General features: G+C 49.4%; 1 protein-coding gene across 1 annotated transcript in view; it reads right to left on the bottom strand.

The window, feature by feature from the left end:
• The window catches only part of atf7a (activating transcription factor 7a), a 29453-nt gene extending 5489 nt beyond the window's left edge, over positions 1-23964 (bottom strand). The window contains exons 1-10 of the mRNA XM_007909647.2: positions 23913-23964; positions 18302-18372; positions 17405-17498; positions 16813-16931; positions 12945-13099; positions 9498-9612; positions 7075-7188; positions 5824-5970; positions 4286-4369; positions 3520-3717 (exon numbers count right to left, since the gene is read on the bottom strand). Coding sequence (XP_007907838.1) covers positions 3520-3717; positions 4286-4369; positions 5824-5970; positions 7075-7188; positions 9498-9612; positions 12945-13099; positions 16813-16931; positions 17405-17498; positions 18302-18349 — 1074 coding nt within the window. The 5' untranslated portion in view covers positions 18350-18372; positions 23913-23964. The remainder of the gene's footprint in view (positions 1-3519; positions 3718-4285; positions 4370-5823; positions 5971-7074; positions 7189-9497; positions 9613-12944; positions 13100-16812; positions 16932-17404; positions 17499-18301; positions 18373-23912) is intronic.
• Between the last annotated feature and the right edge of the window lie 269 nt (positions 23965-24233).

The following is a 24233-nucleotide window of genomic DNA, read 5'->3' as shown; positions in this document are numbered from 1 at the left end:
ACATTGTCGAGATGTCTCGGAGCGCTTCACTGTAAAACTGGATTGACTGAATATTTTGTGGGCGAAGCGCGGCAACCAGTTGCGCACAGCAGTGTCCCCACAAACAGTCGTGGAGAAGAGTGACCGATTTTTTTTTATTCGGGTGATTGTTGGCCAGGACACCGGGGTAGAGAGAGAAACTCCCTTCTTCTTTACCATTAGGTGAAGAGACTGTCGTTTACGGGAGAGATCTCCACAACAGGCACGCAAATCTCTCTTCTCAACAGCGAGCGATTGCAATGTAAACCTGGTGCAGGGACTAGGAGAGATCAGGGCTCTTGACTCCCCCCACCTCACTCCCTCCCCTACCCCCACCCGTCGCTCCCCACCTTCCATCTGGTTGGAATTTGATTGATAAAAGGACACAGGATTGGTTTGGATGAAGGAGACCATTTAATCTCATTTTTCCAGAATCCCCGGCTCCCAACACAGCCTCAAGTTGCTTTTATAACGACAGTAATCCCTGCATTTGATACAGCGCCTCATCACGTTGTTGAGACGTCTCAAAGCGCTTCACAGAACACATTGTAAAGTGGAGTGACTGTGTATTTTGTGGGTGAAACCCGGCAGCCAAACAGCCACTGGAGTGTCTCACAAACAGCCGTAGATTGAGGGACCGCATTTTCTGCTTTTTTGGTGGGCTTATTACCCGTGGAAAGCGATCGATCCACCAATCGACTAACAACCGGGTTCCTACTTACCGGTAGGGAAGTAGAGGCGTTTGAAGTAAGATTTCGCCCTGCCCGGGAATCAAACCCAGATCCTCTCGCTTTTGAGGCAACAACAACAACAACAACAAGATTGCATTTATAGAGCGCCTTTCACGTCGGGAGGACGTCCCAAGGCACTGGACAGTTGGGTCGGGACCCGAGCATTGGGGGGAAATGGTCAGCGTGAGGGGAGGGAGGGAGGGAGCGAGGAGGGGGGAAATGGTCAGGGTGAGGGAAGGGAGGGAGCGAGGAGGGGGCAGAGAGTCGAGAGGTTGAAGAGAAAGGTCTTGAGACCGGCCTTGAAGGAGGAAAGGGAGGAAGCGGCGAAGGCACTGGGGGATGGAGGGCAAGTGCTCTAACCACTATACTAAGGGACTCACTTTTTCAAATGAGCTCCCAGTTTCCCGACCTCAACCACACTTTACCTCTGGGTAAGAAAACCTTCCTGGTGTCTGTGTGAAGTTGCCTTAGCAACTCTAACCCTGCGCCCTCTTATTCTACTGTCTCAGTGAGTCCCAAAAGTATTGCTCCTTTTTACAATCCCACTTAAAATTTTACTCACACACAGTCTCTCCCTCACACACACACCCACACACTCCCTCGCTCACAAGCACGCGCACACACTCTCTCCCTGACACACACACCCACACACACTCCCTCGCTCACAAGCATGCGCACACTCTCTCTCTCCGACACACACACCCACACACTCCCTCGCTCACAAGCACGCGCACTCTCTCTCTCCCTGACACACACACCCACACACTCCCTCGCTCACAAGCATGCGCACACTCTCTCTCTCCGACACACACACCCACTCCTTCGCTCACAAGCACGTGCACTCTCTCTCTCTCCCTGACACACTCCTTCGCTCACAAGCACGCGCACACTCTCTCTCCCTGACACCCACACCCACTCCCTCGCTCAAAAGCACGCGCACATACTCTCTCCCTCACTCACACACACACACACACAATGTGCCGGGAGTCCTTTAATTCCACTCTGCTTTTCACACATCGGAGGAAAGTGTCAGCTGGCTGTAAATCTGAATGAATGATGTGCTGCATTATGCTGCTTCCTGAAAAGTGAATGTCAAAGAAGCAATTATTCCGCATTTTCGGGGAGGCGATTAGTCACACCAGAGCCTCATCAATTAAGAATGCCCCGGCTGCCCAGCCTGCGCGCACGCCCGTGCTGAGACAGCAAGTGCGCGGATGAGGGATGGTCTCAGGCAGCCGCTTGCCACATTCGCTTCCCTCCCCGGCCCCCACGGCAGCTCGGGGGAGCTGTCACTCGATTGCAAATGGAAATCAGAATGGGTCTGTGCACCTTACGGAGACACTTAGCGTTATTTTAATTAACTTGGAATTCATGGGTGAGGAGCAGAGGAGAATCAGAGGCAAACCTCCCTGTCTCTCTCTCTCTCTCTCTCTCTGTCTCTCTCTCTGTGTCTCTCTCTCTCTCTTTCTCTCTGTGTCTCTCTCTGTCTACCCCCCCTCTCTCTATCTCTCTCTGTCTGTATCTCTCTCTCCCTGTGTTTGCTACATTCAGAATAAATCTACCGAAACACTACTTCATTCCGTGAGTGAGTAGTAAACGTATGGAACAGGCTCCCTCTTATCATATAATAATAATAATAATCCTTGCATTTGATATAGCGCCTCATGATGTCTTCGAGACATCTCAAAGCGCTTCACAGACAGACCAGGGAGACAGACAGACAGACACGCAAACGGTGGAAGCAGAAAATGTTGATTCTTTTCGAGACCAAATTAGATGGGTGTCTGCTAGGAAATAATATCCCTGGATTCGTAGCAATATATAGTTTAGGACACGACCTGTGCAAGTGACTGCCAGGATGCTGGAAGGCGAACTGGATAGACCTTGGTCTTCTTTCGCCAGCAAATTCTTATGATCTCAACAACAACAACTTGCATTTATATAGAGCCCCTCACGCTTGGTAGGGTCCCAGAGCAGTAAGTAGGATGCCCTCACCACCCTCCAAACCCCTCCGCAGCTTGTCTGCACACAAAGTGTTCGCATTTAACCTTTCCTTAGTCATACAGGTTTGAAAGGCAGAAGCGTGCAGTTCCTCAGGAAGCTGTAACTCCCTCCCAGCTGAAAGCCATTTGCTTCTCTACCTTCCAGAACCAATTACGCAGCTCATTCCCCCCTCCGCGCTCTTATTTCACTGCAGCAAAAGGCCTCAGTTCACCTGGCTATCAGTCACCGACCAGGCTTCCAGCCTAACCTGGCGAATCCGCAGTCAGTCACGTGATAAGTCCCCTCAGTGCAGGATGTTGCATTTTATTTTAATATAAATGATATAAAATGGTCGCCGGACGGCCACAGGGAAGTGTTGGGAGGAGGAATTCTCCCCGTCAGGACTGCACCAAGGTCAGGGCAAATTGCTGGGGATCTTAGGTGAAACCTTAGGCAGGTTTCCTTACCCCAAACAGCTCTGTTTACCCAGCAGTGAGTAGGAACCCGGTTGTTAGTGTTTGGCGAATGGCTTTTCCCGGGGTAATAAAGCCTCCAATGAAGAAAAAAATGTGGTCACGTCTTCATTTTGATAGAGCTCCTTACCACGTCTTTGAGACGTTTCAAAGCGCTTCACATTACACAGTGTAAAGTGGTGCGACTGTATATTTTGTGAGCGAAACGCGGCAGCCAATTGCGCACAGCGGCGTCTCACGAACAGTGGTGGATTGAGTGATCAAATAATTATTATTATCATCAGACGATCGCCGAAGGCAGCCGTGGCCCCTACCTGCAATTGCACGTTCATGTGTGTGAGCTCCTCGGCTTTCTTCTCCAGCGACAGGACCCAGACTTTCCTCTTCTGACGGCAGCGGGAGGCTGCAGCTCGGTTTCGCTCCAGAAACCTCCTGCGCCGCTCGTCGGGATCCTCCTCCGTCAAACGCCTGCGTCGTCCGGCCAGGCTCGGGGTGGGCTGCGAGGGAGAGTCCTCAAAACACACCCCACAATTACACTTCAGCAGCTTTTTTGCTTCGAGTGAAGGAGACGCACAATAGCACCAAAACATTCATATAATAATAGAGAATAATAATAATCCTCGCATTTGATACGGAGCCTTATCACGTCTTCGAGACCTCTCAAAGCGCTTTGCAGGATATATTGTAAAGCGGAGTGGCTGTATATTTTGTGGGAGATGCACGCCAGCCAACTGGGCGACCAAATCTTTTTTTTTGAGGGACTATTACAGAGGAACGGGATTCGAGGTGTGGGGGCAAAGGGCAGGGAGGGGTTTGGCATTAGGAGGGATGGCTTCTTGTGGAGGAGCAAACGGCGACAGAAAAAAAATCAGGGAACAAACACGGTGTCATATATTTCCATGGTACGACAGCAATAACTTGCATTTAATAGCGCCCGTCACGCAGGGTAGGGTCCCAGAGCACTTGACAGCGGCGGAGTCTGACCCCGAGCTAGGTGGAGAGTTGGGAGGGGGGATATAAACGGGGAGAAGGCTTCTTTGGATGCTGCACCCCTATACCGCTAACAAACACCCTCCTTACCATGTCTCCTTCTTCGTCTGTTTTCCATGTACAGCTCTCCGAGTCCACGTCCTTGTGCCCGAGGAGCAGAGAAGAACAAGACACCTGGAGGAGGAACAGAAACACTCGCCCGGTTACTGGTTTCTCTCATTTGCGCACAAATAACATATTGGCTCAGCAACGGACTCAGCCACTGTCTCTACACGTTACAGACAGGGCAGAATTAAGCATCGCGTTCGTAGGAACAGGAGGAGGCCATTCAGCCCCTCAAGCCTGTTTCACCATTCTATTAGATCGTGGCTGATCAGTACCTCAACTCTAATCGCTGACAACATCAGCATCCAAGGCCGCACTCTCCACCTCTCAAAGCCAGTCAGGAACCTCGGGGTTCTGTTCGACCCTGAGCTGTCCTTTCTCCCTCATATCCGCACCACAACTGGCACCGCCTTCCATCACCTCCGGAATGTCGCCAGACTACGGCACTACCTCACCCGTCACGCGGCTGAAACTCTGGTCCACGCCTTTATCACCTCAAGGCTGGACTATGGGAACTCTCTCCTCGCCGGCCTTCCCGGCCCTCCCTCCACACTGCAGGTCATTCAGAACTCTGCAGCTCGTATACTGTCCCGCACCAGACACCGCGACCACATCACTCCCACCCTCACCCTCACCCTCGCCCTCACCCTCGCTCGCCTCCACTGGCTCCCCATCCCCCAGAGGCCAAGATCCTCATCCTCACCTACAAGGCCATTCACGGCCTTGCTCCCTCCTACCTCTCCAACCTACTATCCCCCTCCCTACCTGCCCGTACCCTCCGTTCCTCCGGCTCCGGTCTGCTCCGCATCCCCCGCCCCAACCGCCCTACCATCGGTGGCCGGGCCTTCAGCCTCTCAGCCCCTAGGCTCTGGAACTCTATCCCCCAGTGCCTTCGCCGCCTCCTCCCTTTCCTCCTTCAAGGCCGGTCTCAAGACCTTTCTCTTCAGCCGTGCCTTCAGCTCCCCTCTCGACTCTCTACCCCCTCCTCGCTCCCTCCCTTCCCTCCCTCACCCTGACCATTTCCCCCCAATGCTCGGGTCCTGACCCAACTGTACAGCGCCTTGGGACGTCCTCCCGACGTGAAAGGCGCTCAATAAATGGAATCTTGTTGTTGTTGTTGCCTGCCTTTGCCCCCGTATCCCTTGATCTCCTGACCCAACAAATATCTATCCATAAATGTGAATGGATCCAGCCATTCACTTTTGGGGGAGAGAGAGAGGGTTCCAGTTTCCCACTCCCCTTTGGGTGAAAAACTGCCCCTTGATTTCACTCCTAAATGGCCTGGCTCTGATTTTAAGATGATGCCCACCTTGTTCTGGACTCCCCCCCCCCACCCCCCCCATCACCCACCAGAGAAAATAGTTTCTCTGTGGCTACTCTATCGAATCCCTTTATTATTTTCAACAGCTCAATCAGATCAGCCCTCAACAACAACACATGACATTTACATGTGCCTTTCATGTGGGGAGGACGTTCGAAGGCGCTGGACGGTCAGGGATTTGGACCCGAGCTGGGTCCCTTACCTGTGGCTGAGAAGGGGATGGTGCTGCCGGGGACAGTGTGCAAACCTGGCTTGGTTCGTGCTGGGAGGTCACCATACTGAGCGGCCCAACAATCATACCACCGTTCAGCACAGACTGGCCCTGATGTGATAGCACAGCTTTCAACCTCTGCGGGAAAGAAAAGATCAAACACTACATATAATAATAATAATCCTTACATTTGATATGTTATCACATCGTCGGGACATCTCAAAGCACTTCACAGAATATATTGTAATAATAATAATCCTTTCCTTTGATATCGCGCCTTTTTCAAAACACTTCACAGAATATATTGTAAAGTGTAGTGACTGTGTATTTTGCGGGCGAAACGTGGCAGACAATTATGCAGAGCAGCGTGGATGGAGTGACCAATTTTTTTTTCAAGGGATTATTAGCCCCGGAAAAGCGATCCGTCAATCGACCAACAGTTCCAACTTACTACTTGGCAAACGGAGCTGTGTGGAGTAAGGAAACTTGCCTAATGTTTCGCCCTGCCTGGGAATCAAACCTGGGTCCTCTCGCTTGCGAGGTGAGCACTCTAATCACTGAGCTACGGGACTCCACACCTTAACCCCTTTTAAATGTGCAGACAGATTTGTTCTCTGTGTGGAGTTTGGTGGCCGTTTAGTTTAGACAGTCAGCTTCTTTTGAACAATAACAAGAAGAAGATTACATTTGTATAGCACCTTTCACATCGGGAGGACGTCCCAAGGCGCTGGACAGAGAACAACACTTCACACCTGAGCTGGGGTTGGGGGGGTAAGGGTGGGGAGAGGAAGGGGGGTGGCTGATGACCTGGTCGAAGAGGAGGGTCTTGAGGTGGGACTTGAAGGAGGCTAAGGAGGGGGTGAGGTGGAGTGACTGCGGGATAGAATTCCAGAGGTCGGGGGCCGAGTGGCTGAAGGCTCTCCCGCCAATGGTGGGGCGGGGGACGTGGAGCAAGCCAGAGCCGGCTGAGTGGAGGGAATGGGTGGGTTGGTAGGGGGTTAGGAGGTCATAGAGGGGCGAGGCCATGAAGGGCTTTGTATGTGAGGACCAGGTTCTTGAACTGGATCCTCTGAAGGATAGGGAGCCAGTGGAGTCGGGCGAGAGTGGGGGAGATGGGGTCACGGAGTTTGGTGCGGGAGAGGACATAGGCTGCAGAGTTCTAGATTATCCTATATATTATGAACAAGAAGACTGCTTGCTGCTAATCCAGCTGGGCAATAACACGATGCTCTGAAATCTCACCAGTTTGGCTTCTGACTGAACCAGTTGGGGAGAGGGTGATGGAGGCCCACTGCTGTTTACTGGAGGTCCTGGAATTCCAGGAATATTTGGCACCATGGAGGCAGGCCGAGCGATCTAAATACGGAAGCGAGGGAGGAAAGAGGAGGCATAAATAACCTGAAAAAGAACATTCCCTCACAAACAATCGCTGCACAGTTAATCTTGGAACACTGTTTAGATCAGCTTAAATGATGCCAGATAAGACATCCCCACACACACACATACAACCCCTGACATATCATGCTCACACATACAGACACACACATTCACACACAGGCAAATACAGACAGACACACATTCATGCACATGCACAGATATAATCACGCTCACACATACAGACACACCCAGACAAATACAGAGACACACACACTCTCACACGCGCACACACACACACATATACAGATAAATAGACACACATACAAAGATTCACTCACGCACACTCACACACACATACTCACGCTCACAATTACAGACACGCAGACCAAAATACACTGACAGACAGACACACACACATACACTCACGCACACATACATATGTCCACACAGACATAGAGAGGATCGTTCCAGTTGGGATCTGTGTGGAGTTAATCAAAAAATTAACTATTTGGGCCGTACTGCAGCATCGTTGGATGTGATCCATTAACAATTGTTTTCAGCCCAGATTTTCTGATCTGTGCCCAATCTACAGGAGTCAGCTTGACAAAGGGAGCGCGAAAGAGAGACATAAAGAGGGAGACACAGCCATAGTGGGACGGGGAGAGAGAGGAGAGTAAGTGAGAGAGACATGCACATAGAGAAAGTGCAAGAGAGAAACATACACAAAGAGAGGATTTTGGAGGCAGCAGGCTGGGTTTATTGAACGCCAAGTCCCAGAGGCTAATACACAGACTTGGCCATTTCCCATGGTGTAACGTTGCAGTTCTGCGCAGTGATAAGCCCTCAAGAGAACCGTGTAAATACTAAATCTCCGTCTTACATGACAGTGACACTGCAACACTTCAGTTTACTATATACAGAATCCCAGGCACTCCACACAGGTATTTTCTGGTTTTGCGCCCGTTAATATCAATATTCATGCATGAACACCATTAAAACATCGCGACAACAAACACAATAATCAGGGCGATTGATTAGCCGGTCTACATGGCATTCGGCCACATCATCTCCTCAGGCAATCAGAGAGAAAGTGAGAGAGTGATAGAGAGAGATAGAGAGAGACAGAGAGAGAGAGAGAGAGGGAGGAAGAAACACATAAGCAGAGACAAACAGAGAGAAAGAGAGACATAGGGAGAGAAACAGATAGCCAGAGGGAGTTAAGCACTCCCGGACACTACGCCACGTGATGGGCATTATACACAACAACAACTACAAGATTTCATTTATAGAGCGCCTTTCACGTCTGGAGGACGTCCCAAGGCGCTGTACAGTTGGGTCAGGACCCGAGCATTGGGGGGAAATGGTCAGGGGGAGGGAAGGGAGGGAGCGAAGAGGGGGTAGAGTCGAGAGGGGAGCTGAAGGCACGGTCAAAGAGAAAGGTCTTGAGACCGGCCTTGAAGGAGAAAAGGGAGGAAGCGGCGAAGGCACTGGGGGATGGAGTTCCAAAGCCTCGGGGCTGAGAGGCTGAAGGCCACCGATGGTAGGGCGGTTGGGGCGGGGGATGTGGAGCAGACCGGAGCCAGAGGAACGGAGGGTACGGGCAGGTAAGTAGGGGGATAGTAGGTTGGAGAGGTAGGAGGGAGCGAGGCCGTGAATGGCCTTGTAGGTGAGGATGAGGATCTTGAATTTGAATATAAATACGACATATATACAACATATAAATGTTGTTGTTGTTGTGGTTGTTGACTTACATAGAGAGAGCGACGGAGAGAGAAACACAGAGAAACTGAGAGAGAGAATTGGAAGGGAGATACAGAGAGACTGAGAGCGCACAAAGAAAGAGAGAGGGACCGAGAGGCAAAGAGAGAGAGACAGAGGGAGAAAGAAATGCATAAGCAGAGAGTGAGAGACACAGAGAGCAAGAGAGAAAGAGTGGCATAGATACAGAGAGACAGAGAGAGGGAAGAGGGCGAGAGACACAGAGAGACTGAGAGCACGCAAAGAAAGACAGAGAAAGCGAGGGACCAAGAGACAAAGGGAGAGATAGACAGACAGGTAGACAAGACAGACAGACATGCAACAACAATAACAAATAACATTTACTGAAAGCCTTTCACATCAAGAGGACATCCCAAGGCACTGGACAGTCAAGGATTTGCTGGGGGTGGAGGGGTGGAGGGTGGGGGTAGGAGGGTGACCGAAGGTGCGGTTGAGGAGGAAGATCTTGAGGCGAGGGAGGGGGACAGATACAGACACACAGATACCTAAATCACCGGTAACAAACTTACAGATATAACGGTGGGCATCTGAACAGTGGGGCTGCTGAGGTTGCTGGGGATGTTGACAGGCATCGTCTGTCCATTGGGAAGATGCAACAACACAGGCACTGGGCCAGTGGGTGACCTGAGAATAGAAACAGCCGGAATCAGTCTGACTCCAGTGACAATACTCACCGCCGCAAAATACATTTGTTAAACGTTAGGCACATTTCCTTACTCGCCCACACAATATACAGTGAATTAGATTTACAGTATATTCTGCGATGAGCTTTCAGACATCTCAAAGATGTGATAAGGTGCTATACCAAACGCAAGGATTATTACTGAGGTGTGGAGTCCTGCAGAGCACTGGTGAGAGCACTCGCCCCGGAAGCGAGAGGACCCAGGTTCGATTCCCAGGCAGGGCGAAACGTTGGGCAAGTTTCCTTACTCCACACACCTCTCTTTACCTAACAATAAGGAGGAACCCAGTTGTTAGTTGATTGGCAGATTGCTTTCAACCCCAAAAAGAAAATAATTGGTCACTCAATCCACGACTGTTTGTGGTGACGTCTAATTCACTGCGTGCAATTGGCTGCCATGTTTCGTCCACAAAATATACAGTCAATTCACTTTACAGTATATTCTGTGGAGCACTTTGAGACGTCTCAACGACGTGATAAGGCGCTAAATCAAATGCAAAGATTATTAATATTATTATTCATTCATTCCTCCAAGTTTTTTGCTGGGTCAGTAGAATTGTTCAAGAGGGAAGTAAGCATTGAGCAGTAAAAGTATTGAGGGATGTGGGGAGAGAGCTGGAAAGTGGGATTGATAATAAAGAGTAACTTTATTACAGGATTTTCACCCAAAAGGGAGTGGAAATCTGGAACTCCCTGCCCTAAAAGGCTGTGGATACTGGATCCATTCACATCACAAGACTGAGGTGGATAGATATTTGTTAGGTCAGGGTATCAAGGGATACTTGAGGTGTAGATCAGCTATGATCTTATAGAAAGGCGGAACAGACTCGAGGAGCTGAATGGCCTTATCCTGTTTCTAGGAATGTTCAAACACGATGAGCCAATTGGCCTCTTTGTGTGATGAACAATGATGAATAATAATCCTTGCATTTGATGTAGCTCCTTATCACATCACTGAGACGTCTCAAAGCGCTTCACAGAATATACTGTAAAGTGAATTGATTGTGTATTTGGTGGGCGAAATGCGGCAGCCAATTGTGCACAAACAGTCGCGGATTGATTGACCAAATTATTATCATTTTAAATTATTTTTTGTATTTCTTTGTGCCACACAAGACGGTGGGATTCATGCACAAAGCATTTGGGGGGGGGTTGGGCAACGTTTTATTTATGAGAACCGTCTGCCTGACTGATGTTAATTATGAATGCACCTGATTGTGTGTCTGGCTCACCTGAAGCACAAACCTATCAGGTTTCTTGTGAAGATGCCATTCCATGTCAAGGAAGCTACTACTACTAATAATAATGATCCTTGCATTTGATATCGCGCCTTATCACGTCGTCGAGACGTCTCAAAGCGCTTCACAGAATATACTATAAAGTGAATTGACTGTATATTTTGTGGGTCAAACGTGGCAGCCAATTGCGCACAGCACAGTCCCACAAACAGTCGTGGATTGAATGACCAAATTATTGTTAGATTTTTAATTAATTTTTTTTGTGAAGGGATTATTTTCCCCGGAAAAATGATCCGCCAATTGACTAACAACTGGGTTCCTACTTACTGCTGGGTAAACAGGGGTGTGTAGAGTAAGGAAACCTGCCTAAGATCAGGAGTGATAGAGGGCAGGGAGGGTGGAGGGGAGGAGTGTGACTGAAGGTGCGGTCGAAGAGGAGGGTCTTGAGACGGGCCTCGAAGGAGGCGAGGGAGGGAGTGAGATGAAGGGACTATGGGATGGCATTCGAAAGAGTGGGGGCAGAGAGGCTGAAGGCCCGACCGTTGATGGTGAGGCGGGCAGGGCGGGCGAGGGACATGGAGCGGGCAAAACAAATCAATCTGACACTAACTCGCATCCCTTTGGGAAACCATTGGACACACAGAAACCAAACCACATCATCGTAATAATCCTTGCATTTGCTACACTGCCCTTAATGTTGAAACATCTCAAAGTGCTTCACAGAGATTGTTCTCAAATCTAGTGGCTGTGTGTTTTGAAGGGAAATGCGGCAGCAAGGTTTGTGTTGTCCAGAGCAGTGGATTGAACCAGAGGACACGACCTGCGATTGAAGGGCGGTAAATTCAAAACAAATCTGTGGACACACATATTTCAGTCATCGAGCAGCAAATGTATGGGAAAAACTCCCTAGGGAGACGAAGGAAGCAGACGGTGTTGATTCTTTCTAAAGCAATTCAGATAGATTTCTTTTAGGAAATAATATCTTGGGATACAGTATATAGTTTGGGACATGACATATGCAGGATGGCGGGAGGCAAACTAGACCCTGGTCATCCCTCCTCTAGCAATTCTCACGTTCTTATGTTCTTTGTGCACATCAAAGACCCACAAACAGCGATGAAGTGAATGACCGATTTATTTAGACGATTGTTGGCCAAGACACCGGGAGAAACTCCTTTTCTTTTCTTAGGGTTTAGCGAGATCTTTATAATATCCACCTGGACATGCAGGTGGGACCTTAGGTTAACATCTCAACCGAAGGACAGCGCCTCGGACAACGCAGTGCTACCCCCCAGTACTGCACTGGAATGTCAGCCCGGGCTGTCAGCTCGAGTCCCAAACTTGCTGGGACTCGTGCTGCAAACTGAGCCAAGCTGATCCATGCTTGTACGTGGTTCAGAGTCCAGTAGCACAGTGGTTAGGGCACTCGCCTCCCAAGCGAGGCGTTCTATTCCCAGGCAAAGCGAAACATTAGGCAAGTTTCCTTTATCCCACACGCCTCTGTTTACCAGCAGTAAGTAGGAACCTGGTTGTCAGTCGATTGGCGGATCCCTTTCCGGTGGTAATAATCCCTCAAAAAAAAATTGGGTCACTCAATCCACGACTGTTTGTGGGACACTGCTGTGTGCAATTGGCCGCCGCGTTTTGCCCCCAAAATAGAGTTAATCCACTTTACAATGTATTCTATGAAGCGCTTTGAGACGTCTCAACAATTTGGTAAGGTGCTGTATCAAATGCAAAGATTATTATTATTACAGAGCGAGCAATTGCCTTGAGATTCTGAATGGAGTTGTTTATTTGCTCCATTCTTATATAATATACCTAACAACCGGGTTCCTACTTACTATTAGGTAAACAAAGACATGTGTGTGGACTAAGGAAACTTGCCTAAGGTTTCGCCCTGATTCGCACGGGAATCGAACCCGGGTCCTCTTGCTTGCGAGGCGAGCGCACTAACCACTACTCTGTGCGACTAGGATCTTTGAAAAGAAAGATAAGTTACAAAGATAAGGCAAAATTGCCGGCCGGTTACTCACGCTAATGTCCTGTTGGATGGGGGCGTCGGTGTGATAACGGAGGTCGGAGAAGGCAAGGTGGGCTGCAGAGAAGGACTGTTGTCATACGCCAAGAGAAGGGTTCCAGGACGCACAATGGTAGGCGTTGTGTTCCCCGTGTGTTTTGGAGGGATGCCCTGAACACATAAAGCACAGAAAGCACTTCAGTAACAAGTAGTAACAGCAAGAAGGAATTTGCATTTATTTATAGGACCTTTTTCTTTCTCCTGGCTGTAAAAAAAAACTGCCACGTCTGCCTACAAATACACAGTCACTACACTTGGCAGCAGTTTACCCCGTGGAGCGTTTTGAGACTAGAAAGTGGGGCTGAATGGCCTCCTACTGTGTGTATGGTTGTATAAAGCGCTGTGTCAGATGCAAGGCCTGGAAAGGGGGACAGACCTCAGGGGGTTAATGTCAGTCAGACACCAAACTCGCAGCTGTCAGGAGAGTTGGTATGAACCGATTTAGGAGCAGTAATTCTCACCTTCCCTCCTGAGCTCTGGACTGTACGAGGGGCAATGGGTAACCACAGGCTGACGTCTCTTGTGAAACACAATCCTCCTCTTTAATTTTAACCTCTGGGCTGGATGGTAAGGACATATCCAGAGGGGACTGATAAGGAAAATAAAGGGATCTCATTAACTAAGCCAGTTTGTCTGTGTCTCTCTTCCAGACTGGAGTGGTGAGCCATCGAAACGAAAGACAATAGATGTTTGGAACTGGGTTTGAGTCTCTTGTCTACTCCGCACCACAGTTCTCTGCCGTTCAGTCTCTTGGAAACAACTCATGTCCTTCATCCTGTGACAGATCGTTTTCCCTGCAAATGTTTAATTGCGGCAATTGCCTGAATTCAGTTTTCTTTTTCCTTTCAAACCAAGGAAAACCCGCGTCCAAGTTACGACTGGGTTGAAGAATGTTCCATAATTCAGCGCCAACTTAAATTTCAAGGCAAAATGTTGTCCCCGGGCTAAAAGTGAGTGGAGTTGGGGAGGGGGGGGGGGGGAGGAATCTACGATGAGGGAATCAAGGCGAAAGAACCAAACATTGGGGTAAAATGGAACCACAGAGAGAAAGAATGAAAGAGAAAGGGAAAGAGAGAGGAGGAATGAGAGAAGGTGTGAAAGGGGGAACGTGAAAGGGGGAATCGATTTCATGATCCTCTCTCTTCTGCAAATCCCTTCGCACCCTGGCGACTCTCTACCTTTCTGACCACCTTTCTCCCCACTCCACTACCCGCTGCCTCCGCTCATCTTGCTCTGACCTCCTGCTAGTCTTTCGTCCCCTCCGTTCTATCATCAACGGCCTCACTTTCAGTCACTAACCCCCGAAGCTTTGGAACTCTCTCCCCCAATCCCTCCGCCATGCCCCCTCCTTCCCCTCGTTCAGTTCACCACTGAAGACCTTTCACGTTGACCGTGCCTTGCCTTCTCCCTCCCCCGGCTCAGAGTCGTGCTCCACCACTGTTAAGTGATCTGAATCGAAGCCAAGCAAGAAGGGTGCTATATAAATGCAAGTTGTTGTTGTTGAATGAGATGGGGAATGAGAGAGAGAGAGAGAGAGAGAGAGAGAGAGAGATACAGAGGGAGAGCTTAATACTTGCATGTGACACAGCACCTAGAATGCCCAAACATCTCAAAGCTTTATATTCAATTATACTGAAACTAATTACTCATGAGTGTAGTGACTGTGTATCTGTAGGGGAATGTGGCTTCCCGGTTTAATCACGGCAAGATCCCAGACACCAAGTGAATAATAATAATAATAATCCGTGCATTTGATATAACGCCTTATCACATCGTTGAGACATCTCAAAGCGCTTCACAGAATATGCTGTAATGTGGATTGACTGTGTAATTTTGTGGGCCAAAGTGGCAGCCAATTGAATGACCTATTTATCTGGAGGATTTTTAGCCAAGACACCAACAACAACAATTTGTATTTACACAGAGCCCTTCACGTGGGGTAGCGTCCTGAAGCGCTTGACAGTGGCGGAGTCTGATGCCGAGTCAGGGAGAGCGGGAGGGGAGGGAAGTGACCATAAGCATGAGCCAAAAGGAAGGTCTTTAGGTGGGAGAAGCTAGCTCCCTTTTCTTTTCCAAGTGTCACGGGATCTTTAACGTTCACCTGATCAGGCGCAGGCAGACTCCTCCAATGAACGGCGCCTCTGACAATGAGGTGCTGCCTTTAGCATTGCATCGGAGAGCAAGGCTACACAAGATCTCCTCTGCCATTGCTCCAATGTACTCGTCAACCGTGAACATCAAGAGGGAAGTAGGCTGTGATCCCTTCACCCCCGCATCTCAGCCAGTATTGGAAATGTGATTGATTTGATCTCTGTGGTATCTATAATACAGCCAGAACATTTCCCACAAGCAGGATGTCCATCCTGATTCTCTATTTGATCAAACGCTGCCCAAAACAGCAGGTAGACAAGTATCTTTTACCAACCGTTGTCTGACACACAGGGAAACCCATCGCAATGCTTTAAGAGCCTCCGAGCCAAACTACTGAACGTGGTAACGGCCACTTGGCTTGTGCTAAGCAAACAACTCTTAGAATCAATGTTAAAGGTCGGAATATATCTTTCTCCATGAAGACTTTCCCTTTCCTCCCCCCCGAGGATTAACGTTCTGTCTTCAAAACACGCAATGTTCCCACAGAGGATGGAGAAAGAAGTGAGGCACTGAACAATAATAATCCTTGCATTTGATACAGCGCCTTATCACATCTTCGAGACGTCTCAAAGCGCTTCACGGGATATACTGTAAAGTGAATTGACTGTAAATTTTGTGGACGAAACACAGCAGCCAATAGTGCACAAACAGTTGTGGATTGAGCGACTAAATTTTAAAAAATTTATTTTGTTTTTGAAGGGACTATTACCCCGGAAAGTGATCCGCCAATCGAGCAACAACTGCGTTTCGACTTTCTGCTAGGTAAACAGAGACCTGTGTGTGGAGTAAGGAAATTTGCCTAGCGTTTCACCCCGCACGGGAAACAAACCCGGGTCCTCTCGCTTACGAGGTGAACGTGATAACCACTGCGCTACAGGGCTCCACAAAACATTCACGCAGCTTATTTTTCTCCTGAAAGAAACATCTCGAAGCCTCTTCTTAAAAAGATACTGCAGAAAACCAGCTTCTAAATGAAAGACCGAATTGAGAATATTCTGCAATCCTGCCTCCAGTTATCCTTAAAAATAAAAAATTCTTACACATCGAGATAAGGTGGAACTTTGGGTGATTTAGTAACAGAAGTAGCAAGGCCAAAACCTCCAGAGTGGCCTCTTTCTCTGCTGTATATTTCTATGTGTGTAAAGATACTGAGGCAGCAAGGGTATTAAAGGATGTGGAGACAAAGGGAAATGGGATTCAATGGGATCCTTGACTTCAAAGCTCTCCACGCCTTGCTCCTTCCTACCTTTGTGACCTTCTAAACCCAGATCAACCTGTCTGCTCAGCCGGCTCCGGCCTGCTCCACGTCCCCATAGTTTGAGGTCGGGCCTTCAGCCCCTCTGTCCCCACTCATTAGAACTCCACCCCACAATTCCACTGCCTCGCTCCCTCCCTCCCTTGCCTCCTTCAAGGCACGTCTCAAGACGCTCCTCTTCGACCGCGCCTTCGGCCATCATCCCACCCCTATCCTCCCTGCCTTCCACCCCACCCTGATCCCAATCCCACGCTCAGGTCCAAATCCCTGACTGTCCAGCGCCTTGGGACGTCCTCCCGACGTGAAAGGTGCTGCGTAAATGTCATTTGTTGCTGCTGTTGGAAAGATCTGCCGTGATATTGTGAACCAGTGCAGAGGCTTGACGGGTTGAATGGCCTCTGGCTCCTCTGTTCCTAACCTTTTTACTGTCGTCTTCATCCGCTTTCTTGAACTCCTGCTCGAAGGGATTCGCCAGCTCGTTGAAGAGTCCCACCTCCTCGCAGTTCTTCAGGAATCGAGTGGGAGTCGGCGTCTGATCTGGAGACAGTAACAACTTGCAATTTACATCGCGCTCTTCACATCACACAGGGTAACCACTCGGAGTGCTTTGCAGGGATGGGGTTATAATATAACAATAATAATCTTTGCATTTGATACAGAGCCTTATCACAACTTCGAGACATCTCTATAAATGTAATTTTGTTGTTGTTGTCTCAAAGTGCTTCACAGGACACACTGCAAAGTGCAATGACTGTGTATTTTGTGGGCGAAATGTGGCAGCCAATTGCACACAGCAGCGTCCCACAAACAGTCGTGGATTGAGTGACCAAATGATTAATACTTATTTACTTGTTATGAAGGGATTGTTACCCTTATTGGATTATTATTGGATGCCGATCAGAGGAATGCGGCGAGGGGGAGTGACAGCCTAAGAGATAGAGGGTTTTAGGCGGGATTTAAAGACAGACAGAGTGGATGGACCTCATCTCACTCTCAACAGCAAAACTTACCAGCTACGATGACTCCATCCCTGGCTGGGCCGAACTTCAGGGTCATTTCGTGCTTATGTTTGTGCACAGCCAAGTGATCCTCGTTTGTGAATCGCTGTCGAAATGAGAGACAAAATCAGTTTTGTTCATAATAATAATAATAATACTTGCATCTGGTATAGCGTCTTATCGTGTTTTCGAGATATTCTTCCATTTGGTATTGTGCCATTTCAAGTTGAAACCTCTCAAAGTGCTTCACGCAATCGGGGGGAGGGGAGAAGGGGAGAAGGGGTCTAATTTGGGGCCATTTGTAAGAGTCATTCATGTAGACTCCGAGATCCTCTGCTGTATTGCATTGGAGCGTCAACTTAAATAATTATTAAGTAACAATAATAATCCTTGTATTTGATATAGTGCGTTATCACGTCGTTGAGACGTCTCAAAGCGCTTCAATGGGTATACTGCAAAGTGAATTGACTGTGTATTTTGTGGGCGAATGACTTAAGACTGTGAGCTGAAAGCCCTGATGTGGGGCTTGAACCCACAACCTTCTTCTGACTTCTGCCCCAGAGGCAAGAGTGTGACTTGATGAGCACAATTTCCATCTGTAAAAGCTGCTGATGGAGTAACTGAAAAGAAGAGAAAAATCAGGCAGAGGCAGGAAGCCGATGCGTTTAAAAAAAAATCAAATGACTTTTTTTTAAATAATTGGGATTTGAGGTAGAGATAAGCCGTGGCGGAACAGGCTCGAGGGGCTGAATGGCCTACTCCTGTTCCTATGCCCAGATTTGCACCTCAATCCCTTTCATCCGGTTCCACCAGTGTTAATGGAATTCCTCTCTCCCCCCCCCCCCCCCCGATTACACAGACCACACTTACTTAATAATTAGTAACAATACTACTACTAATAATACTTACTTGCCCACATCCTGGCGCATTGCACACAAATGGCCTGTCGTCCCCCATCTTCCAAATAATTTAGGCCCGAACTGGAAAAAAGAGGGTTCAGTGATAAGAGACTCAAACCATTGCACGAAGACAAGAGTTCACATCACGCAAGAGCGTTTCGGGCGGACACAGCCCCTCAGCCCATTCTGTCTCAGCTTTTCTGCAACAAGTCGCTCCATCATCTTCCCGTTGCAGCAACTCGTAGTTTCTCAAATGATTCCCGCCGTCCTGGCCCTCGACAACCTCACTCCAGCCGTTAATAATAATAATAATAATAATCCTTGCATTTGATATAGCGCCTCATCATGTTGTTAGTTACCCTCTGTGTAAAGAAATACTTCCCGGACTCTGTTCTGAAAGTCTCCTCACAAGCAATTTGGGAACTGAATCCTGATATTTGTGGTGTCCTGTAGGGTACTGGGTAACACACTCATCTCGCAACTGAGAGGACCGGGTTCGATTCCCGGGCAGGACGAAACCTTAGGCAAGTTTCCTTACTCCACATGCCTCTATTTACCCAGCAGTAAGTAGGAACCCGATTGGCGGATCACTTCTCCGGGGGTAATAGTCCCTTCAAAAAATTTGTTAAAAATAATGATTTGGCCACTGAATGCACAATTGTTTGTGGGACCCTGCTGTCCGCAATTGGCTGCTGTGTTTCACCCATAAAATATAGTCAATTCACTTTACAATATATGCTGTGAAGTGCTTTGAGACATCTCGAAGACATGATAAGGCGCTGTATCAATGCAAGGATTATTATTATAAATGATTCCCGGTGTCCTGGCCCTCGGTAACCCCACTCCAGCCATTAATTACTCTCCTTGTAGAGAAATACTTCCCGGAGTCTGTCCTGAAAGTGTCTTCACGAGAAATTAAGACATCAAGAAACCTGGTAGTGAACAATTAAACTAAGCTATTCCTTCTCCAACCATCCTCGTTAATAACTGAACAAAGACATGCCAGGATTTTATTAGGACATGGGAATGAATTCCCGACGAACAAATGCTGGTTGGAGCAGAATGGTAATAGCTTTTAAAAGGGAACGTGATTATAAGGTTGGAAAAGAGGAATGTGAACAGGGTGTAGGAGTAATTGGAGAGCTCTATCGAGTCGTTAGCACAAGCACAACGGATCTCTTTAAACCCACAAAATTCTACGCTCCTTTGAAAACCAACACTTAAAAGCTTCGGCTAACCTGGTCTCGGGATTCTCTGCGACACACGGGTGATATTAATGAACGCAGTGGAGCCCCCGATTCTCTTCAGATTGTAGCCCTTTGATGTGGGACAGTTTGGGGCCGCTGCATGGGTGGGGGCTGCAGACAGTCTGTCAGCTGTGACACTCCTGGAGAAGTGTATCTGACCCCTGAGAATTTGGATCAAATTGCAGAGAGAGCTATTTTGGATTTCCCAGAGCTCTGAAGAATGGCAAATCAAATAAACTGAAAAGACTAAAGAGAGATTCTGTGACCGACCGGTCTGTCTCGAATGGCCTCGACCTCCAACATCCTAACACTGAGTACCAAGTTATGTTCCCCTTGGTCAGACCACAATCAATTAAAATACAGTAAACCTCACACAAGTCGTCTCAGTTGGGACCATACATTTAAATATGACTTATACAAAGTAGGCGTTACGCCAAACTTGCAGAGACTATAAACTTTTGAACCGAACTTGGGCAGATGGACGACTTAGGCGATCATACGATTTATACTGATCAGACTGATGCGAGTCTTACTGTATCCCAAAGAGTGACAAGTTTCGACGCTTGGGAGAATAAGAGCCCGCTCAGAGTTTAACCAGCAGCCAGTGCGCACCGCGAGCGTTGTGTTCCAATAAGCCTTGCGTTTTATTAAGGCTTCTTATCACAAAATCGAGGCGGCTCAAAACACTTCACAGGATTTATTGTGAAGCGTAGCGACTGTCTGTTATGTGGGCAAATGCGACAACCGCAGCAGTGTCCCAAAAAACAGCCGTGGAGTAAATGACCCATTTTTATTTGGGGGATTTGTTAGTCAGGACACCGGGAGAAACTTTCTTCTCTCTTTGACTGATACCATGGGATGCTGTTTGGCTCCCGTCAGCACCTCCACATCTCAGGCACCGGCAGCATCAGCATCCAATGATGTACACTCCACCTCACTGAGCCAGTCCGGAATCTTGGCGTCTTGTTTGACCCTCAAGTGTCCTTTCTACCCCACCTCCGTGCCATGACCCGCTCTGCCTTCCCCCACCTCCGCAACATCGCCACTGCCTCACCCCTCAGGCCGCCAAAACCCTCATCCAAGCATTCATCACATCTAGGCTCGACTACGCCAACTCTCTGCTTGTCGGCCTCCCCAACTCTTCCCTCCACAAGCTATAGATCATCCAGAACTCTGCAGCTCGCGTCCTCTCCCGCACCACGCTCCGTGACTCCATCACCCCCACCCGTGCCCGGCTCCACTGGCTCCCCATCCCCCAGAGGGGTTCAAAATCCTCATCCTCACTTTCAAGCCCTCCACGGTCTTGCTCCATCCTACCTCTGTGACCCGCTATCCCCTTATCGACCTGTTCGCTTCCTCCGCTCAGTGGGCTGTGGCCTGCTCCACATCCCCCGCTCGGCTCAACCCACCATCGGCGGTCGGGCCTACAACCTCTGCGCCCCATCCTTTGGAATTCCAGCCACATTTCCTTTGCCTCACTTCCTCTCATGCCTCCTTAAAGGCTCGTCTCAAGACCCCCCTCTTCGACCTCGACTTCAGCCTCCCTCCTACCTTCCACCCTCCCTGCCCTCCACCCTCCTTAAACCCAACCCCGAGCTCGGGTCCAAATCCCTGATTGTCCAGCGCCTTGAGACGTCCTCTTGACGTGTGTGGCGCGTTTACAAATTCTGCATTATATTAATTAGTATCTTTAATGTCCCCGTGAACAGGCAGAGGGGATGGTTTTAACTTCTCATCTGAAGGATGGCACCTCCGACAATGCAGCTGTCTCCTTGGACTGCATTGCAGTGTTACCCTTTGAGACCTCAAAGGCTCGATGTAGGGCTTGAACCCACAACCTTCAGACTCAGAGACACGAGTATTCAAAAAGATCTGGAATTTGCTGCCATGTTGCCCTACAACTGCAGTCAATACTCTTTACAGTAAAATCCTGTGAAGCATTTTGACTAGTTTCAAATAAGCGATCAGGCACTATAATATAATAATAATCCTTGCAATTGATATAGCAGATTACTTCTAGAAGTCTCACAGCGCTTCACAGGATATACTGCAAAGTGAATTGAATGTATATTTTGTGGGTGAAACATGGCAGCTAATTGTGGTGCAGAAAATGCAAAAATCACTATTTAATTACATCTTCTCAAGTGATGTAACTATTTTATTACATCTTGCTTAAGGGATGTAGTTTATCTAATCATTGTTCAAAGCTGGTCCCTCTAGCATTTGGGATTAATCTTCACGAGTTTGGCAGTCGCCTTATTCTGTGTCACACAGTCTGATCTGACCAAAATACCGCATATGATTTCTTGAGGTTGAGTATGATTTGTGGGTGTATGAACTCAACTGATTTGGTAACATTTTCTACCACAATTTTGACAAGTCAATTAAAAACTACGGGTTTCTTTGAACTCCTCGCCCCAACGGCAAGTTTTACCTCTGTCATACGAGTACAAATAACCCCCACACACATATACGTTTACTTGCAATAATAATAATAATAATCCTTGCATTTGATATAGCTCCTTATTATGTCTTTTTGAGACGTTTCAAAGCACTTCGCAGAATATACTGCAAAGTGAATTGTATATTTTGTGGGCGAAATCAGTCATTCACCTCATGGGTTGTTTGTGGGACATTGGCTGCATTAAATTTAATAATAATAATTAATTTGCCGTTGATCAGCCCAGGTAATTGATCAGCCCAGCCCTGTCAAGGTCTCTTTGTAAGGCCTTCGCTGTCTCCACATTACACGCTGACGTGACATCGCCCGTGAAATTTAATTGTCTCCTCTGCGTGGTCAGATTATGCAGAAGTGCACAATAGGTGAATCAGCACTGTCTGACACTCCCCACTCCTTCAAAACAATCCTTCCACAGCAAATCCCTGAAGAGCAGTGGCCACTTCCTTCACTTTACCCTCTTCCCTATCCATGTCTGTGCCTTAGCCTTGATACCCACGGACCCACGTCAGTTTGGGCTCTATATTCTACAATAATAATCCTTGCATTTGACATAGCGCCTTATCGCGTAGATGTAACGTCTCAAAGCGCTTCTAAGAATACATTTCGAAGTGAATTGACTGTGTATTTTGTGGACAAAACGCGGCAGTCGATTGCGCATCCCACCAGCAGCGGGGGATTGAGACGCCCAACGTTTGGGGTGGGGGGGGGGGGGGGGGGGGGGGTGGGGGGGGATTATTATCCCCGGAAAGCAATCAGCCAATCGACTAAAAAAAAACCAGGTTCCCGGTTACAGCTCAGGAAACAGAGAGCGGTGCGGAAAGCTCGCCTCACGTCTCTCGCTGCCCCGGGGAATCGGACCCGGGTCGGTCCCGCTTGCCGGGCGAGCGCTGTCTGAACCGCTGCACGACGGGACTCCCCGGTTGGCGGCGGACTTTCCGCGAGCAGATTGTTCAGGCAGACGGTTCCCCCTCCTCGGGTGGGGCGGGGTGGGGCGGGGAGGGGTGGGCGGGTGCGCTCGGCGGGGCGGGGTATTGAGCGAACCCCACCCTTCCCCTCACAGGCTCCTCGAGGGGCGCAAGAAGATCAACAAACAGCGTACGGGGAGAATCCGACGGGGAACGCGCACATAAAAAGAAAAACGCCGCGAAATGTTCCCGTCCGTCTCTCTGCGGCTTTGTTCGGCTTCGGTTGTTTTAAGACACATTTCGGTCTCTTTGAGTCTCGTCGCTCTCTCTCTCTCTCTCTCTCTCTGTGTCTCCGTGTCTCACTTTTTTAAAATATATATATATACATATAAAAAACGAAAAAAAAATTGGGTAAAAAAAAATCCAATAAAATAAATGTTTCACCAAAAAACAAGAGTTCAGAGACTGGTCCCTTCCAGGGTCCCGCCCCCACCGCCCAGGGTCCCGCCCACACAGCCCCGCTGCTCGCTGATTGGCTGGTCGCGCCCCACCGGCCCGCAGGCCCGCAGGCGATTGGCTCCCCGCGCCGTCAATCAGCGCGCCGCGCGCTGGCGATTGGCGCCGAGCCGCGTCACTCCTCTCAGGGCGGGCGCTGCCGATTGGCCGACCGGGGCCGTCAATCGGCGGACGAGGCGCCCGCTGATTGGACCGCCCGGCTGCCAATCCACCGCCCGCGGCCGCTGGTTGGCCGAGACCGCCGCCCGTCACCGGTTTACCACGGACGGACGCCACTTCCGCTCGGACCCAGCCACAGTCCCGCCCCCCGCGGGGGAGTTTCGCCATTTTTTCCCTCTCAGGACTTGGGCTCAGGCCGCACCGCCCCCGCTCCCCGCGCGCGGCTCACCCGGACCCGGAGAGGCCTCAGCCGCCACCCCGGCCCGGGCCTGACCACGGCGGCCCGGCCTCGGCCCCGCGCCGCCCCCGCTTCTCAACTGTTGGTAAACTCACCCGAGAGGCAGCGCCTGAGCGAGACTCCGCCGCGAGAGCGTCAACAAGAGGTGCCGCGAGAGGGGCGACAGCGCCACCCAGTGTCAGGAGGGGGGAGACAGCGCCACCCAGTGTCAGGAGGGGGAGACAGCGCCACCCGGTGTCGGGGGCAGGAGAGACAGCGCCACCCAGTGTCAGGAGGGGGGGAGACAGCGCCTCCCAGTGTCAGGAGAGGGGAGAGACAGCGCCACCCAGTGTCAGGAGGGGGGAGAGACAGCGCCACCCAGTGTCAGGAGGGGGAGAGACAGCGCCACCCAGTGTCAGGAGGGGGAAGAGGAGAGA

The sequence above is a fragment of the Callorhinchus milii genome, unplaced genomic scaffold, assembly GCF_018977255.1.
Source record: "Callorhinchus milii isolate IMCB2004 unplaced genomic scaffold, IMCB_Cmil_1.0 Scaffold27, whole genome shotgun sequence".
NCBI lineage: Eukaryota > Metazoa > Chordata > Chondrichthyes > Chimaeriformes > Callorhinchidae > Callorhinchus > Callorhinchus milii.
The sequence above is the reverse complement of the archived record's forward strand: the minus strand, read 5'-3'. Positions and strand labels throughout refer to the sequence as shown.